This window comes from Moschus berezovskii, chromosome 1, assembly GCF_049115385.1.
Source record: "Moschus berezovskii isolate FMDL1 chromosome 1, NW_MosBer_1.0, whole genome shotgun sequence".
NCBI lineage: Eukaryota > Metazoa > Chordata > Mammalia > Artiodactyla > Moschidae > Moschus > Moschus berezovskii.
The window spans coordinates 40,174,304-40,193,408 of record NC_142460.1 but is presented as its reverse complement, the minus strand read 5'-3'; the positions used below and the strand labels follow the sequence as shown (position 1 = coordinate 40,193,408).

Below are 19,105 nucleotides of genomic sequence, written 5' to 3'. Positions count from 1 at the left end.
AAAGGTTGGCTTGAAGCTCAACATTCAGAAAACAAAGATCATGGCATCTGGTCCCATCACTTCATGGGAAATAGATGGAAAAACAGTGGAAACAGTGTCAGACTTTATTTTTTGGGGCTCCAAAATCACTGCAGATGCTGATTGCAGCCATGAAATTAAAAGACGCTTGCTCCTTGGAAGGAAAGTTATGACCAACCTTGATAGTATATTAAAAAGCAGAGACATTACTTTGCCAACCAAGGTCCGTCTAGTCAAGGCTATGGTTTTTCCCGTGGTCATGTATGGATGTGAGAGTTGGACTGTGAAGAAAGCTGATTGCCGAAGAATTGATGCTTTTGAGCTGTGGTGCTGGAGAAGACTCTTGAGAGTCCCTTGGACTGCAAGGAGATCCAACCAGTCCATTCTAAAGGAGATCAATCCTGGGTGTTCATTGGAAGGACTGATGCTAAAGCTGAAACTGCAATACTTTGGCCACCTCATGGGACGAGTTGACTCACTGGAAAAGACTCTGATGCTGGGAAAGCTTGGGGGCGGGAGGAGAAGGGGACGACAGAGAATGAGATGGCTGGATGGCATCACCGACTCTGTGGACATGAGTTTGAGTGAACTGCGGGAGTTGGTGATGGACAGGGAGGCCTGTCGTGCTGTGATTAGTGGGGTCGCGGAGAGTCGGACACGACTGAGCGACTGAACTGAACTGAACTGAATTGAAATTGAGTTTGGGAGCCACTTGGAGGGTTTACCAACCAGGACAGCCTAGAGTTGTCATTAGGGAAAGAAAAAAGCAACATGTCCAGGAATGGTTGGGGCAAGATTCTGAATGTTAAAAACCTATAACCTAAAAATTATAGATTTCTGTAACTCTCACTCTTTTCATCTTGATCAATACCTAGGAAGCAGTTATGAGGGATAAATGCCTTAAGAAGATGTTTGGAACAGGAGTAGGTGAGGGGGGCAATTGCAAATCTTTTGAAGTGAATTTGTGAGGATAATTTTAAGGCTCAGCAATACCAGATGTCCATGGATGGTAGAGAGCATAGAAGGTCCATCCAATTCTTTGACTGTCATTCCTTTTTTGAGTGGCTTTATAATAAAAGGTATACCATTGTCAGATTACAAGTTGAAAAAGTGGAAAATATGAAACATTAGTTTCAAGGTCCGCACGACTATGGCATGAGATGACCAGTCAGACTGGGAGAGCAAATCTGTAACTCAAAAAAAAGTGTCAGCAATCATGAAGCACCACTGATAGTTCTGAGGAGGGTCAGAATGCAGACTGGAAGGTGATCAAAGGGCCAGTGTAGTCAGTCTGTGGGGAGTGGGCAGGAGCTTGCTTACCACTGGAGAAACAGATCTGCTTTTGGAAGGAGTTACATATCCAACGTGCAGTTTCTGTGTCAGAAACACAGAGTTCTTTGACTGGTATTCAGTAAATGATTGGGGAGTAGTTGCCCTGTGGGATATGATGATAGCTTACAGCAGTAGTGGTAATCTCTGGTGCAAGCTTGGTGAGTCACCTCATTGGAGAACAGCCAACACAATGACTCAAATTAGAAATACTGACATACCAAATATTGGTAAGTATGTAAATCAGTTGGAAAGTGTCATATATTGTTGGTAAGAATGTATAATGGTATAACCACTTTGGAAAACTGAAAATTTACTATAAGTAAGTGCTTTAAAGATTCCTTCAATATAGTGTGTGGAAGGTAAAGAGCAAAAATGTTCTGTCATCTTTTTCTGTTGTTGAATGTCATGGTCATGACTAGTGTTGGGAAGGTAAGGTGATTCTAGTTGGGGTTGGTTTTGGGGGTTGCCTTTCTCAGTATGCTACATTTTGTTATAAGCTATTTCTGAGCTCTGAGATTTGCAGTGTTGTTTTTTATTCTCTCTCTCACTCTCTTTTTAAAGTCTAGGTAGAATCATTGGCTTTACTTTGGTGAGGCCAGGAAGGAACCCTTATGAGGACTTGGTTTATATAAAATTTATATTCATAGTGCCAGAACTGGACTCTAAAAAAGGACAAGAACTTGGGACTGGAGGGCTCATATTTGAGTTAGAGGTTGGGCTTTTCCCAAATGACAATAATAATAACAAAGAGATAGCAACATCTGATATCTAACATTATATTTCAAACACTTGTTTAACTCCATTTATTTTTTAACCAAGTATGCTCTAGGGATGAAACAAATCCCGGTTTCTATCCTCTGATGCTGATAGGAGAGACTGGTTGGTTCAGAATTTTGTGCAGTGTAATAAATACGTTTATTGGAAAGACTGATGCTAAAACTGAAACTCCAGTACTTCGGCCACCTCATGCGACGAGTTGACTCACTGGAAAAGACTCTGATGCTGGGAGGGATTGGGGGTGGAAGGAGAAGGGGACGACAGAAAATGAGATGGCTGGATGGCATCACCGACTCGATGGACATGAGTTTGAGTGAACTCCGGGAGTTGGTGATGGACAGGGAGGCCTGGCGTGCTGTGATTTATGGGGTTGCGAAGAATCGGACATGACTGAGCGACTGAACTGAACTGAAGGTCCTTTAAAAGCCAGGGGGCAGACATAGGAGGAAACATACTGGAGCATGTTGTAAGTCCCTAGTGATTACAAAACTGAATATGTTGTAAGTTCTAAATTAAGGAGATCACAAAGTCATGGCATTCTTTGATCCACCATTTGTAGGTACCATAATTCTACCATATTACTGCATGGTTAAGGACTATTATAGGGCTTCCCAGGTGGCATTAGTGGTAAAGAACCCACCTGCTAATGCTGGAAACACAAGAGACATGGATTAAATCCCTGGGTCTGGAAGATCCCCTGGAGGTGGTGGTGCCTGTTGTTCAGTCACTCAGTCATGTCTGACTCTTTGTGACCCAGTGGACTGCAGCACACCAGGCTTCCCTGTCCTTCACCATCTCCCAGAGTCTGCTCAAACTCATTGAGTTGGTGATGCCATCCAACCATCTCATCCTCTGCCTTCCCTTTCTCTTCTCACCTTCAGTCTTTTCCAGCATCAGGATCTTCTCCACTGAGTTGGCTTTTCATATCAGGTGGCCAAAGTATTGGAATTTCAGCCTCAGCATCAGTCCTTCCAGTGAATAAATATTCAGAATTGATTTCCTTTAGGATTGACTAGTTTGATCTCCTTGCTATCCAAAGGACTCTCAATAGTTTACTCCCCTTGAAGAGGAAGTGGCAACCCACTCCAGTATTCTTGCCTGGAGAATCTAATGGACAGAGGAGCCTGGTGGTCTACAGTCCATAGGGTTGCAAAGAGTTAGACATGACTGAACGACTTAACACACACATACGGAAAATTATAAGTCTATGTCTTTAAAACTCATATTTTTATTATAATGTATGATGATCTCTACCATATGACTGAATTCAGTTATATATATAATTATATACATTTAATTATGTATACACATGCACATAAGGGCTCAGCTGGTAAAGAATCAGCCTGCAATGCTGGAGACCTGGGTTTAATCCCTGGGTAGGGAAGATCCCGTAGACAAGGGAAAGGCTACCCAATCCAGTATTCTGGCCTGGAGAATTCCATGGCCTGTGTAGTCCCTGGGGTCACAGAGAGTCAGACACCACTGAGCGACTTTCACAGATACACATAACTTAAAATTTTTTTTTACATCTTAGGTATCTTAGGTCACTTTGAGAAGCAGGTAACATATATATCTTGAGCTCTATTCAGTTATTACAGTTTGTATCCAATTTTTCCTTTGTAGAAAAAAAAGATCCGTGGGAATGCTGGGGAGATGGTATCTTCAGTGTATATTCTTGACTTTCTTTCCCTCCTAGCTTGTAACAAAAAGTTCAGGTAAGCTGCTCAGTCCTAGAAAATACATATGAGGCCATACATTTCCCACCAGGAAAATTAAGAGATGTATTTTCTTGGTGGGAGGGGACTGAAGAGAAGGGTGACTGAATTAACTATATTGAAACATTTAAAAATAATACCTTCTAGTTTTTAGTAATCTTAACTGGATCTGGAATTAGAAGAATATTGTTGCCTCAGAGCAGTCTGAATTGTAGATTTGGAATGGGTTGTTGACAGGTACGGGGATCAGGAGACCTAGTTTTACTCAGTGTTGTCTTGAGGCTGAGTCTCATTTTGTTACTGACTTCATGTGACTTATGTATAGATTTTAAATTTTGTAGATCGGGTGTATTTTATAGAAATCAACACTTCTGAGGTTTTCCATAACTAATGTCTACATGACCTGTTGCCTGGTCATTATGATACAAGTGATCTGATGTGTTGGCATTAAAAAGGGTTATTTCTATTTTATTTTATTCTAAGTAGAGTTTTAAGTTAGTATTTTATTATGACTAGAAGTTTAAAAACATATAGTGGTAGAGGATCATCCACCTAGGAGATTTATGAATGAGTGTAGTTCTCCTTGACTTTCGACTAGTTTATGCTTCTGGAATATACTACAGAATCCTCTTTTTTTTTTTTTTTTAATGGTTATTATACCTGCCCACCAGTGCTAGTCAGTTGCTGGATTGGATACCTCTTCTGTCTTTTATATTAGGTTGGTGCAAAAGTAATTGTGGTTTTGCATTGTTGAACTTTGCCATTTGATATTGGAATACATTCTTAAATGTAGTTACGTGTCATTAAAATGCACATTTCTCTATTTTTTTGGCTAATGACTTATTACTTGCTGTTTATATATATTTTAGATACGGAAATGATGTTAGAAAAAAAAATTCGATTTTCTTGTTTGAGTTCAAAATGGGTAGTAAAGCAGCAAAGACAACTCACAATATCAACAATGCATATAGCCCAGGAACTGCTAAAGAAACATACAGTTCTTTGGTGGTTCAAGAAGTTTTATAAAACTTTGAGACAAGAGCCCTGAAGATGAGGAGCTCAGTTGCTGGCCATCAGCAGTTGACAGTGACCAATTGAGAGCCATCATCGAAGCTGATTCTCTTAAAACTACACGAGAAGTTGCCCAAGAACTCAGTGTTGAGAATTCTGTGGTTATGTGGCATTTGAAGCAAATTGGAAAGGTGAAAAAGTTTGATAAGTGGGCACCTCATGAACTAACCACAAATCAAAAAATTGCCATTTTGAAGTGTTGTCTTCTCTCATTCTATGCAACAGTGAACCATTTCTCGATTGGACTGTGACATGTGATGAAAAGTGGGTTTTACATGACAGCCTGCCCTGACCAGCTTGGCGGTTGGACTGAGAAGAAGCTCCAAATCACTTCCCAAAGCCAAACTTGTACCAAAAGTCACGGTCACTGTTTGGTGATCTGCTGCCCTCCGATCCACTATAGCTTTCTGAATCCAGGGAAACCATTACATCTGAGAAGTATGCTCAGCAAATTGATGCGGTGCACTGAAAACTGTAACAGCTGTAGCCGGCATTGGTCAAGAGAAAAGACCCAATTCTTCTCCACAGCAATGCCTGACCACATGTCACATAATTTCAGAAGTTGAACAAATTCGGCCATGAAGTTTTGCCTCATCTGCCATAATCGCCTGACCTCTCGCCAACCAAGTACCACTTCTTCAAGCATCTCGACATCTTTTTGCAGGGAAAACACTTCATGGAAAATGCTTTCCAAGAGTTTGCTGAAACCTGAAGCACAGATTTTTATGCTATAGGAATAAACAAACATTTCTCATTTGCAAAAGTGTGTTAATTGTAATGGTTCCTATTTTGATTTAACATAGGTGTGTTTGAACCTAGTTATAATGATTTAAAATTCAGGGTCTGAAACCACAGTTACTTTTGCACCAACTAATAAATGACTACTGGCACTAATTCTTTCCTGTTTGTAATATATTTGCTGCTTTCCCCAGAACCCATTGCTTGTTTTAGTTTGTTCATTTCTGATTACCAATGTAGAAATAAGATTCATTAATTTATATTTCTAGATATACATATGTAACAAAAGGAACAGACTTTTCAAATGAAAATTGCTCCCACTTATAAAAGTCAATAAATGATTAAATATACCTTTTTAATATAAAGCAGACTTTGATGTTGTGGTAACCATTTGTATACTATGTGTTAACTTCTCTCTTTCAAAGTGGTCACCTTGTACACATTTAATTTGTACAGTTGATTTTTCTTGTGTCATGCTAAATTGTGAAACGAACAGTAGAAAGTCTCTCAAGTTGGCTCTTTGACTTACTTCCCTTTTATGTTCTTAAGAACTGGTTTTTGATTAGAGTGGGATGTTCCAGATAAACACTGATATTCTTAAGTCCTGAATCATCTAACTAAATACCTTTCAAGGAGTTCTAGCACTGTTTATTGTTAAATAGTTTAAGAGAAAAAACCTCTAGGGGCTGAGGTTCCTTGTGAGAGTTGATAGTTGGGCAGAGAGTACTGCTGCTAATGTTAGATCACTCTTAAAAGTGTGAACTGTTTATTTTTAAATATGTGAGTTTATTTTGACCTTTACATTTTAATGTATCATGTTTTCTGCTCACTCCCCCCAGTATGTGATTTAATTGATTCCCAAAGACAAACTCTATCGTATATTCATATAAGTTATTTAAAGTAATACTGATTTGGAATCTGATGCACTGTATCTAAGGTCGTATTACAGAGTTCGAGATGAAGAATATTCTGCTTCTCCTCCATAATTAAAGAAGATAGCTGTATTAGTTTGACATTGATCTAATAGAGCAAAATCTTTAGGATAAAAATAGTGTAGCATGAATGGGATTTTTTTTCAAGACGCCAAAAAGTTGAAAAAGCTCATACTAACCGAGATTTTCGTAGTGAACATAAAGTGAGTTAAGATATTAGGCTGTTATTCATGATAACTTGGAATAGTAAGTAACAGATGTCTTGAGTAGGCAAAATGCAAGATTAGTTTATATGTAGGGCTTAGGATTTTCCAGCGTTTTCTTGCTTAAGAGCAAGACAAACACCATTAAGCGGAGTAACATTCCTGTTGGCTGTGTTTAGATATGTTTGAGATACTCTGTGGATGCACTTATTTTGAAGAGGTTTGTCTTTTATTATTCTGATATGTAGGTGTTTATTGCAGTAGATTTTTCTCTAGGCAAACTGTTGGGGAATGAAGTGAACACATAAATATTCTCTCCCTTTATTTTTCAGTAGCTGTTGTAGAGTATGGATCTGTAGAATTGAAAGGAACCCTAGAATTTACTGTAACCTTTTTTTTAAATAGAAAAGGAAATCAATGATCACAGGGATGAAAGTGCAGTGTTTTTCAATTTTTAATTTTCTTGATGATTCAAAGAAATTCTTATAAAAACTAATTGTTATGTATATTGTGAATATGTACTTCAATACAGTGACTTTTCAGAAAACTTATCTAGGTGCTGTATTCCTGATACTCAGCCTCTAATTTGTTGAAATATAACTTAATATATCTATTTCCTATTATGTAATGCTTTTTGTGAGTACAGTCTGTTTTCTGAGGAAAAACTGCTGCCTGTGTTTTGATCTATTAGCATTGCTACTGCTATGTTCTAGAAAACTAGCCTCCACTTGAGTAAATTTAGTGTTAAGTATTCCTTTTCTAAATGCATTGTCTAGACCTTAATTTATCAAAATCCTTAGTTTATAGTATGCTGTTTTCTACTGTACAGTGCTAAATTAATGCTGTATTTTTTCACCATTCTTTTCTACCCATCGTTTAAGAGTTCTTGAGGCCAGCATAGCAGAAAATAAAGCATGTTTGAAGAGGACACCTACTGAAGTTTGGAGAGATTCTCGAAACCCTTACGATAGAAAAAGGCAGGACAAAGCTCCTGTTGGGCTAAAGAATGTTGGCAATACTTGCTGGTTTAGTGCTGTTATTCAGGTAAGAATCTTTATGCAGATCTTATCTGGTGGGCCTGGCAGCAGTGAAAAGTGGGTTGGAGTTGTGTTTCTTCTTAGTTGTTATATATATATACACACACACAGACACACACTGCAAACAAGGTTTTAATATGCCTTTCTACTAAGCTAGTTTGGTGATTGCAGTATTCCCCACTCCTCTTTGTTCTTCATTCCCAGTATGGACTTTTCATGATAAAATACTGCCAATGCCTTATTCAGAATTAATTTCTCCTCCTTCTCTGTTGGGAATTATTGTCAGAGTGAAAAGAAAATATTTTTGTATATAAATCCCTGCAAATTTAGGAGAGGATGTAACCAAGATGGGGCTTTCCTGGTGGCTCAGATGGTAAAAACAAAAAAACAAAAAAATCTGCCCACAATGCAAGAGACCTAGGTTTGATCTCTGGGTTGGGAAGATCCCCTGGAGAAGGGAATGGCTACCCACTTGAGTATTCTTGCCTTTAAAATTCCTCAAATAGAGGAGCCTGGCGTGACTGAGTGACTAACACTTCACTTCATAACCAAGATATGAAACCAAGACTGTTTGTGTGTGTGTGTGAGTGAGATTAGATTTACTTATATATAATAGAAAATGTCATTCAATAATTATAGTCGTTTAAGTACTTTTTTTTTTTATAAAAGAGGACATTTTATTTCAGGAGGAAATAGATTGACAAATAATTCTTAATACATATGTGAGAATGAATAAAAATAAATTAACAATAACATTTTCTTTCTAACTTGGAATTATTTATTGAGTTTCTTATTCTAAAATGAAAAATATTTGTACGCATAGATAACCATCTTCTCAGTTTGGACTAGTTTTTTTCTTTTTTAACTCTTACGTGATATGACTATTATCATAATTCTTAAGTATTCTCAGACATTGGTAATGTTATCTTTCAAATTGTGAAACCTTAAACTAAACGATCTTAAGTAAAATAATCTATGAATTATAACATACTCTTAGTTTTAATTACTCTTTAGGAAAATTAATATTTGTGCTTAATTTCCTAATATAGCTGAACTGTAGCTCATTTAGTGTTTCTGATGAGTCTTTTTAAATCAGTATATGTTTTCTAATTTACATTCTTTTACATTCAAAATATCTCTTCATTTTGTCCGTTTCCAACCTGAATACAGTATTAACTTTCATATGATGTTAAAGCAACTAACAGATTATTAAACTTTTCTATTCTAAAGGTTATTGTGTTCTCTAGGTGATTAATTTTTTTTTTTCTACTTCAGTGTTACAATTTTCAGCTCTTTTCTGTCTTTTTGGTTCTGGCAAATAGTATTATACAACTTGATTTTCTTTGGTTTTCTGGTTTCGTGCCTCACTTTTTATTCACCTGTGGTACACACCACTTAATAACACGATATGTTGTTTTCCAGGCTATTAAAATATTAAGGAATATTTGGAATTAACATGAATTTGTAATAATATTTTTCTTTTTGGTCTTGAGTATGCATTAATTATCCACGTACATGCCATCAATATCTCAAATTTTATTTGCTATCTTAATACTTGCACCACTAGTAAATTCTTCTGCATTTCATAATTTAGTTGTCACTTTAAACTGTGAAACACAGTTTTAAGGCAGTGATCTGAGTGCTTATGAGTATGTTTTGCTGCCTGTATTTGGATGCTACCTTTACACTATTTGGCCAGTAAATGAGGCTCATTGATTAGCATCTTCTCTTAGAAAACTGTAAGAAATAAGAAAGTGCTTGCAGAGAATCAGTATTTGTTAGTTAGAATAGGTGCTTTAAACATCTAGAAGAAATAAAAGATAACCTTGAAAATTTTGGCTTCTAATGACGTAATAGGATCCTGTCTTTTGGGAATGTAGAAAACAGTAAGCTTCAGTTTAGGAAATTGTGGATGGGAAAAAAAAATTGTCTAGTGATGACTTTGTTTTGTTTTTGAATGTAACTTTAAAATCTCTTAAACCATTTTAAGTAGCTTTTAATTTTCACTTCTAGTAATTGAAATATTTAATTTTTTCATTCCTTGACATATACTTAATTCAACAGACATCTAAATATGTTTATCATAATAAATGGAACTTTTCACTTATGAAAGGAACTTTGGGTAGGAAATGTGTATTAGTGTTTGGAGTTTTTAAATTTTTTTTCAAAGCAAGTTGGAACTTGTTCAAATTGTGACATAGATGCACTGTAAAGTTTCAGTTACAAAAATTTTCTCAGGGATGAAATTTACTTAGTTGGCAAGACTAGTGTGAAACAACTGGGAATTCTCTTCTTTAAAAGTATTTCTACCGATTATAGTTTACAGGAATTATAAACCTCTGACTTCAGAGTAGGTAATGGTGGGTAAGCTACAGAAGGTACAGCTTTGTTATGCTTTTGCCTTTAGGTACTGAGACCCAAGTAGTCTGGAAGAAAAGAGGAACAGAGTATCAGGAAGGGATTGTTAGCAAAAAGAAATTGTGCAGAGAGTGGCTTATATCATCTTTTGGATGCTAACAGTATTAGCCTGACTGTCTTTAGATTGGGTATCAACCACTTAACTAGTCAGGATTATTTTCCTTCTGTTCAAAAGCAACTTTTATGTAGATGGTACTAATTGGGGCTGCTTTTTCTACTCTATTCCTCTCTCTAGTTTGGGGTGTTAAGTTCAAGTAATTCATGAATTCTCATGACCCTTAGCACCATTCCCATTTGGAATCCTCTGAGATGCTCAGAAGTAAGGTGCTTCTGCTTCTTGGTTTGCCTGGTACAGTCCCAGTTTATTCCTATTGTAGATGCATCAGCACATATTAATTCATTGTAGAGCCCTTTTTCGTCCTCAGAAGAGTTGTGGGTTGGATGATAAGGTTTATGAACCCGAGTCAGTTAAGTTCAGTTGTATCCACAGTCTAATGTTTCCTATATTCCTCAGAAGGAGAGAGTAGTTGTCTGATGCCTCTCCGTCTGGGAGGGCCATAGGGATTTAATTGCTCTGTATACAAACTTTCATCTTTTAATCAGGCCACTCTTGTTTTTCTCACACTTTGAAACTTATCTGTTACTATTTCATTTTTAAATATGAATAATCCACCAAGGAGAATTTGTTGGTTTTCCTCAGTATCTTTCATCATAGAGAGTTTGTATAGCTCCTTCTGCTCTCTTGTCATCACTTTTTTTGTTTTCCATAAATTATGTATTTAAATTCTCACCTTCCACGAATCTAGCCAAATTCTTAACAGATTTCAGAATTCATATATTGGCTTTGAGCTCAATAAAAGGATACTTGTTTTCAATGTGTATGACTCACAAATGTAATTTAGACAGTAGTGGCGATTATACTTTGCCACCCCTTTTGAAGAAATATGTTGACTAATACTACTGTGCCCGATCTAGAGTATAGATTGGGACTTAAAATGAGTTCCTGTAATTTGTTGTGATAATCCATGGTCATAAATTCTGCTTTGGGAAATACCATATTAAGTTCTTTTCAGACATCCACTTGGTCATATATTGCTGGAGTCTAAAAACAAAAATGAAACCAGCATTTTGAAGGCATTGTAAGCCCTAAAGCATTGAGGAATTTTGAGGCTACACTCTGAGAGAACAGGACTTTCAGAGAGTAAGCTTCACATTTTGGGCTACTTTATCTTTGAGAAAAAAATCTACTTCTGCTTTATTGAGTACGCCAAAGCCTTTGACTGTGTGGATCACAACAAACTGGAAAATTCTTAGAGATGGGAATACCCGACCACCTGACCTGCCTCCTGAGAAACTGTATGCAGGTCAAGAAGCAACAATTAGAACTGGACATGGAACAATAGATTGCTTCCAAATCAGAATAGGAGTACATCAAGGCTATATATGGTCACCCTGCTTATTTAACTTATATGCAGAGTACATCATGAGAATTGCTGGACTGGATGAAGCACAAGCTGGAATCAGGATTCCTGGGAGAAATATCAATAACCTCAGATATGCAGATGACACCATACTTATGACAGAAAAAAGAGAAGAACTAAAGAGTCTCTTGATGAAAGTGAAAGAGGAGAGTGAAAAAGTTGGCTTAAAGCTCAACATTCTGAAAACTAAGATCATGGCATCTGGTCCCATCACTTCATGGCAAACAGATGGGGAAACAATGGATACAGTGAGAGGCTTTATTTTGGGGGTCTCCAAAATCACTGCAGATGGTGACTGCAGCCATGAAATTAAAAGACACTTACTCCTTAGAAGAAAAACTGTGACCAACATACACAGCACATTAAAGAGCAGAAACATTACTTTGCCAACAAAGGTCCTTCTGGTCAAAGCTATGGGTTTTCCAGTGGTCCTGTGTGGATTTGAGAGTTGGACTATAAAGAAAGCTGAGCACCAGAGAATTGATGGTTTTGAACTATGGTGTTAGAGAAGACTCTTGAGAGTCCCTGGGACTGGAAGAAGATCCAACCAGGCCATCCTAAAGGAAATCAGTCCTGAATACATTGGAAGGACTGATGCTAAAACTGTAACTCCAGTACTTTGACCACCTGATGCAAAGAAATGACTCATTGGAAAAAGACCCTGATGCTGGGAAAGATGGAAGGTGGGAGGAGAAGGGGACAACAGAGGATGAGATGGTTGGATGGCAACACTGACTCGATGGACATGAGTTTGAATAAACTCTGGGAGTTGGTGATGGACAGGGAAGCCTGGCGTGCTACAGTCCATGGGGTCAGAAAGAGTCCGACATGACTGAGCGACTTAACTGATCTTTGAGGCAGTTTCAGAAGTTGCTGCTGATTGGCTGGAAGCTAAGCAAAGTTTCACATAAGCTTGAAAGCCTTGGAAACACCTGAGATTTTCAGTTGAATTCTAAAGGGCTAGACTCTAGGATTAACTGAGAATTGAGAAGAGGCCAGGCTTTATATGAGCGACTTCACTTTCACTTTTCACTTTCACACATAGGAGAAGGAAATGGCAACCCACTCCAGTGTTCTTGCCTGGAGAATCCCAGGGAGGGGGGAGCCTGGTGGGCTTCCATCTATGGGGTCACACAGAGTCGGACACGACTGAAGTGACTTAGCAGGAGCAGCAGCAGGCTTTATAACTTGTGAATCCCAGCTTAAGATCATCTCATAATTGATTGGATCAAGGTAATATAGCATTGCAAATGTTTTAGTCTTGCTGCCTGACAGAAGGGAATGTAAATTTTGGTGGAAGATAATACCATCTTGAACTTTGAACTTTCTCCAATTTTTTACATACAGTGTCTAGCACTCAGTCATTCATAATTGGTCATATCAGAAAATAAGACATGTCCCCAGATTAAGAGAAAATAATGGATAATTAGAAATATAACTATGTAGGGAAAAGTTAAAATTGAATGATTTGTTATATAACTACTAATATGCTTAAGGAATTAGAAGCATAATTGAGAATTTTTGATAGAAAACTAAAAACTATAAAACAGGAAATTTTAGAGCTGAAAAATATCATAAGTTAGGATATCAGTGGATGAATTTTGCATCTTATTAGACACAACTGAAGGATACACAGCATGACCAGAGAATTAGTCAACTGGACAGTTTGTCTGAGGAACATTTTCACACTAAAGCCGTGAAATACAGATGAGAGCATAGAATAGATATTTTGGACATGGAGTAAATTGTACTAACACAATTTATTTGTGGTTCCAGAGAGAAGCTAAAAAGGAAATAGGATAAAAACAATATTAGAAGAGATGCCGAAGAATATTCTGAACTTGATGAAATCAAGCCACAGATTTGGGAAGCAATAGGAACCAAGTAGTTGAACATAAAGAATACTGCATAAAAGTACATCATAGTAAAATAGAAAAAACTCAAGACTAAGAAAACCCTAAAAGTAGCCAGTTGGAAAAAGATATATTGCTTCAATAAAGGAGCAAAAATAAGACTGACAGTTGGCTTCTCAACAGAAATGCTATCTTTAACGTGCTGGGAAAAGATAACTGGCCATCTCAAATTCTATAACTAGTCTTTTGAAAATGAAAACCCCCACAATTTTGAACTTAGCAGAAGCTGAAATAATTTGTTACCAGAAGACCCACGCCAGGGGAAATCTAAAGGGTGTTCCAAAGAAGAAAAAATACTTTTCAGTGGGAGCTCAGAGCATAGAAGTGAATTGAGCTTCTCTAGATTTGTCATTCTTTTCCCTATATAAATCCCTTGGATTCCATACTTTGACCTCTACTTTTATCCCATTTCTTTAGGACTCATTGCTGCTGTCCTACCATTTTATTGGAAAGGCGACTTCCCACCTGCTAAATATAAAGATTATTTTCCTGCCCTTATCTTCTTTGGATGTGGCAACCTCCAACCTTTACTAATCTTCTCCTTCATGAAATTTGCCAGTGATTGATTGATGTACTTCAGAATCTCTGGTACTTTATATCTTTGTTGAGAAATTCTGGACATAAACATTTTTTAAAGCCTCTGCTGTTAGTCTGATGCACAACTATGTTTGAAAGCTTTCTCTACTCCTTTTCCTTCTGTGCCCTCGGACTTGCCACTTCTGTTACTATTCATATTTTGTTTTATACCTCTTTTTCCTTTGGCTTTTAAATGCTTAAGTTTCTGATTGTGGTTTGTTGTTGTATTCACATTCTTTCTAGTTTATAACATCTACTCTCATTGTTTTAACTTGCAATCACAAGATAGTATAAAAGGCAGAGACGACTTGGTATGTTTTATTCTCTGCTGCCTGTCTTCCTTGTGTCTGGCATGTAGTGGGGGCTCCATAAATATTTGTTAAAAGAATGAGTAAATGAATGTGTTCATATTTACTGAAGAAATACTTCAGGTCACAATGATCAGTTTTATGGTTTTACCTTTCATATATAGGTCTTTGATTTGGATCTATATATATCTATATATGACTCTATAGTGGACCAGTTTTCCCAACATCCAATACTAAACAAATTTTTGTTTTCTTATTGGCTTATGATGCTATGTTTATTTCCTAGCAAGTTGGCTAGCTCATCTTTTACTAAGATTTTAATGCATTATCGCCTCCTGTACAATGATTTTCTAACTTCATAAACTATGACTCACAGAAAGGAATACATTTTACATGGTAAAACACTTAACACATATATATGTATGAGAATTTCACCAATGAAGATTTTATAAATAATACTGTGATAAATTTACTCTTTATGACATATTCTGATATTTTCCATTAAATTTTATTTCATTTTTAAAGTTAATGTTTATCTTAATATTAATGGATTGCAAGCTATAGTTTAAAAGGGTAGCTCCAGGAAACTGTTCCATGAGCATCTTTCCATATGCTTTCATTATACTCTATGTGATCAGTATTACTGTATTTTTGCAAAACATTGCTGTTGTTTTAATTAAATAGTTTCCTTCCTAAGCTGTGTCTCCTTGACCATTAGTAATAATACATAATTTCTTTGATTCTCTATAACCTAGCATCTGGCCTGTAGATTTATTCATCCTGTATTTTTGTAGAATTGATAACCTCTAGAAAACTCATATTGTATATAACATGTTGAAAAAGTTCTTGAGTTTGCATTTGTATACATTTAATTTTGAGGAAACTGCTTAGGCACATAGAAAACTTCTAATAATACATATTGTATTTTTTGAGTTGTCCAAGTATAATTTTCTGCTTTGCAGTACAATAAATATTGTTAATGATCAAGAATATGTCAAAAGAAGTGTGACTTTCTCAGGGAGAAAATAGGCCTTCTTGTGTTAGTGGGAAATATTCTGTATATAAAATAAATCTCTCAGACTAGTCATATTTTTATAGTTCTCTTAATAGAATTTCCCCTTTGGTTATCTTAAATTGTTGTTCTTTTTCAGTCATTATTCAATCTTTTGGAATTCAGAAGATTAGTTCTGAATTACAAGCCTCCATCAAATGTTCAAGATTTACCCCGAAACCAAAAGGTAAAATTATAAAAGATTTTTAAGTTGAGTATATTCTTTTGTGTTTGCTTTTGGTGTCATGCTATGTGCCTAGTTGTGCCCGACCCTTTGCAACCCCATGGACTGCAGCCTGCAGGGCTCCTCTGTCCATAAAATTTTCCAGGAGTCGGTTGCCATTTCCTGTTCTAAAGGATCCTCCCAACCCAGGGATGGAACCTACGTCTCCTGTGTCTCTCGCATTAAAGGTAGATTCTTACCTGCTGAGCCATGGGCGAAAGTTTGCTATGGGGATATTTGTGAAATCAAATCTGAAGCAGTGTCAAATTTGAATGTCAACCTGTTAATCTCAACTACAACAGTAACTTACTATTCTTGGTCAGTATGTTGTAAATATGAATTTTTCTACACATGTGTGTCAGTAATAGGTCAATTTTTTTTTATTTCACTTTAGTAATTGCTCTTTTCTTCTTTTTAGACTGTTAGAGTAATAGGCTACCATTTACAATTTAGGGTCTTTCCTCCTCAAAAATTGTGTGGAAATCTAACATTTTCATTTATTTCTGTAGACGAACTCTTTAAAAGGTTAGTTTTGCCCTGAAGCAGTGTGAACCTACAATTTCTAATATTGTTAGGCAGTATAACGTGACAGAGAGCACAGAGGTCAGAGCCATATTGCCTGGGTTCTGGACCTAGAGCTAGTTACTTGATCTAGTTGCTGCTCAGTTTTCTTATCTGAAAATCAAAAATAATGACAGCAATTGTTTTATAGAGTTTCTGTGAGAATTAAATGACATAACAAAACATAAAGGCTTAGAAGTACCTGGTACATAGTGGTGGCTTACAATTAAAGTTGTCCTGAAGAAGATTTAGCTTCAGGACCAGGGACCAAACTGGATCACTCAGAGCTTTTGTGTGGCAGAAGTTTTATTACAGTGAAAAAGGACAAAGAATGCTTCTGACATTCACATCAGAAGGGGGACAGAGAGTGTCCCACTTGCTAGTCTTATCCAAGACTTACATACTTTTACCAGACTCACTTCCACAACAAACATCTCAAATTAACAAGATTCAGTTCAGTTCAGTTCAGTCGCTCAGTTGTGTCCAACTCTTTGTGACCCCATGAATTGCAGGACTCCAGGCCTCCCTATCCATCTCCAACTCCCAGAGTTCACTCAAACTCATGTGCATGGAGTTGGTGATGCCATCCAGCCATCTCATCCTCTGTCGTCCCCTTCTCCTCCTGCCCCCAATCCCTCCCAGCATCAGGGTCTTTTCCAATGAGTCAACTCTTTGCATGAGGTGGCCAAAGTATTGGAGTTTAAGCTTTAGCATCAGTCCTTCCAATGAACACCCAGGACTGGTCTCCTTTAGATGGACTGGTTGGATCTCCTTGCAGTCCAAGGGACTCTCAAGAGTCCTCTCCAACACCACAGTTCAAAAGCATCAATTCTTCAGTGATCAGCTTTCTTCACAGTCCAACTCTCATATCCATACCTGACCACAGGAAAAACCATGGCCTTGACTAGACGGACCTTTGTTGGCAAAGTAATATCTCTGCTTTTTAATATGCTATCTAGGTTGGTCATAACTTTCCTTCCAAGGAGTAAGCGTCTTCTAATTTCATGGCTGCAGTCACCATCTGCAGTGAGTTTGGAGCCCCAAAAAATGAAGTCTGACACTGTTTCCACTGTTTCCCCATCCTATTTCCCATGAAGTGATGGGACTAGATGCCATGATCTTAGTTTTCTGAATGTTGAGCTTTAAGCCAACTTTTTCACTCTCCTCTTTCACTTTCATCAAGAGACTTTTTAGTTCCTTTTCATTTTCTGCCATAAGGGTGGTGTCATCTGCATATCTGAGGTTAATGATATTTCTCCCGGCCATCTTGATTCCAGCTTGTGCTTCATCCAGCCCAGCGTTTCTCATGATGTACTCTGCATATAAGTTAAATAAGCAGGGTGACAACATACAGCCTTGACGTACTCCATTTCCGATTTGGAACCAGTCTGTTGTTCCATGTCCAGTTCGAACTGTTGCTTCCTGACCTGCATACAGGTTTCTCAAGAGGCAGGTCAGGTGGTCTGGTATTCCCATCTCTTTCAGAATTTTCCAGTTTCTTGTGATCCACACAGTCAAAGGCTTTGGCATAGTCAATAAAGCAGAAATAGATGTTTTTCTGAAACTCTTGCTTTTTCGGTGATCCAGTGGATGTTGGCTGGATTAACAGGATTAGAACTAATGAAAGCTTTTACCAGACCCACTCTCAAACACATGTCTTTTCTTAAAATACCAAATTAGTCAGAAGGTTCTTGTTAAAAAGAAGAAACATGTCCTCGAGCAAGATACATTGTTATATAATCATTAGTACAGAGCTTAAGGAAAAACATACCTTTGAGCAAGAGGAGTTGTTTTACTGTGTAAAGAAAGTTTTAAAGATTGTTGTCATAACAACTCAGAGTTTAAGGAAAAACATCTTATGTGACTAAAACCAAGCAATGTAGGAAAAAAACATTTTGTCCCTGTCTCCTCCTTGAGAGCCCTGGACCCCTTTCTCCTCCTCAAGAGCCCAGACTCCTTATCAACCTACCTAAGAATTAACTCTCTCAATAGTCAGTACCAGATGTCAGCTATTGCTCGTTATATTGTTCATATTAGCTTTTCAAAAGATGGGACTCACTCACATTCAGAAATTTATACTTAATGCAAAAGATTAATTATGGAGATGATATGCTTGACTGTAAGACTTAATGATCTTATCATATAGAAACTAGCCATAAAGACAAAGAAGTGAAAAGTTTTAGGTTTCAGTAAAGTGTTGAACTTTGTGTGATCTTTTATTAGTTGTAATGATACATTATTAAATTATGTTTTCTTTTTAGTCATTTTGAAAACAAATTTTCCGGCAAACATTATAAATGTGAAACGTTTATAGTGCAAGCTGATGGGAATATAATTTGATTTTTAACCAGCTTTTTGGGCTATAATCTTTAGCGATAAAGTGTCAGACTAATTGAAAACCATTTTCAGATGGGAACTAAGATCACCTGACAAACTACTTATACTTCCAGAGAAATTAAGCAAACCCCTTTCAGTCATTACAGTTTTTACATGAAACTTTTTGGACTATTGCCTCCCTCTGTTAATGATTTGGTTAGTTCTTTCTTTTGATGTTTTGGTTGAAGTATATTTATCAATTACATGATTATTTAGAATTATTACTTTCAGTTAGATGTTCATAAGTATCTTTTTTTCCCTATATGTGTCTTAACCTCTTTTGTGTTCCTGAATTTTAGTACTTTACAGAGTTTAGCTTTCTTTTATTCTTTAAATAATTGGATAAGACCTACTTAGTTTTATAATCTTACTTGA

General features: G+C 36.9%; 1 protein-coding gene across 5 annotated transcripts in view; it reads left to right on the top strand.

The window, feature by feature from the left end:
- USP25 (ubiquitin specific peptidase 25) overlaps window positions 1-19,105 on the top strand; it is a 166,678-nt gene that overhangs the window by 49,865 nt on the left and 97,708 nt on the right. For all 5 annotated transcript variants that reach the window (XM_088836114.1, XM_088836120.1, XM_055422304.2 and 2 more), the window contains 2 exons: window positions 7,668-7,830; window positions 15,671-15,757. In XM_088836114.1, coding sequence (XP_088692240.1) covers window positions 7,668-7,830; window positions 15,671-15,757 — 250 coding nt within the window. The remainder of the gene's footprint in view (window positions 1-7,667; window positions 7,831-15,670; window positions 15,758-19,105) is intronic.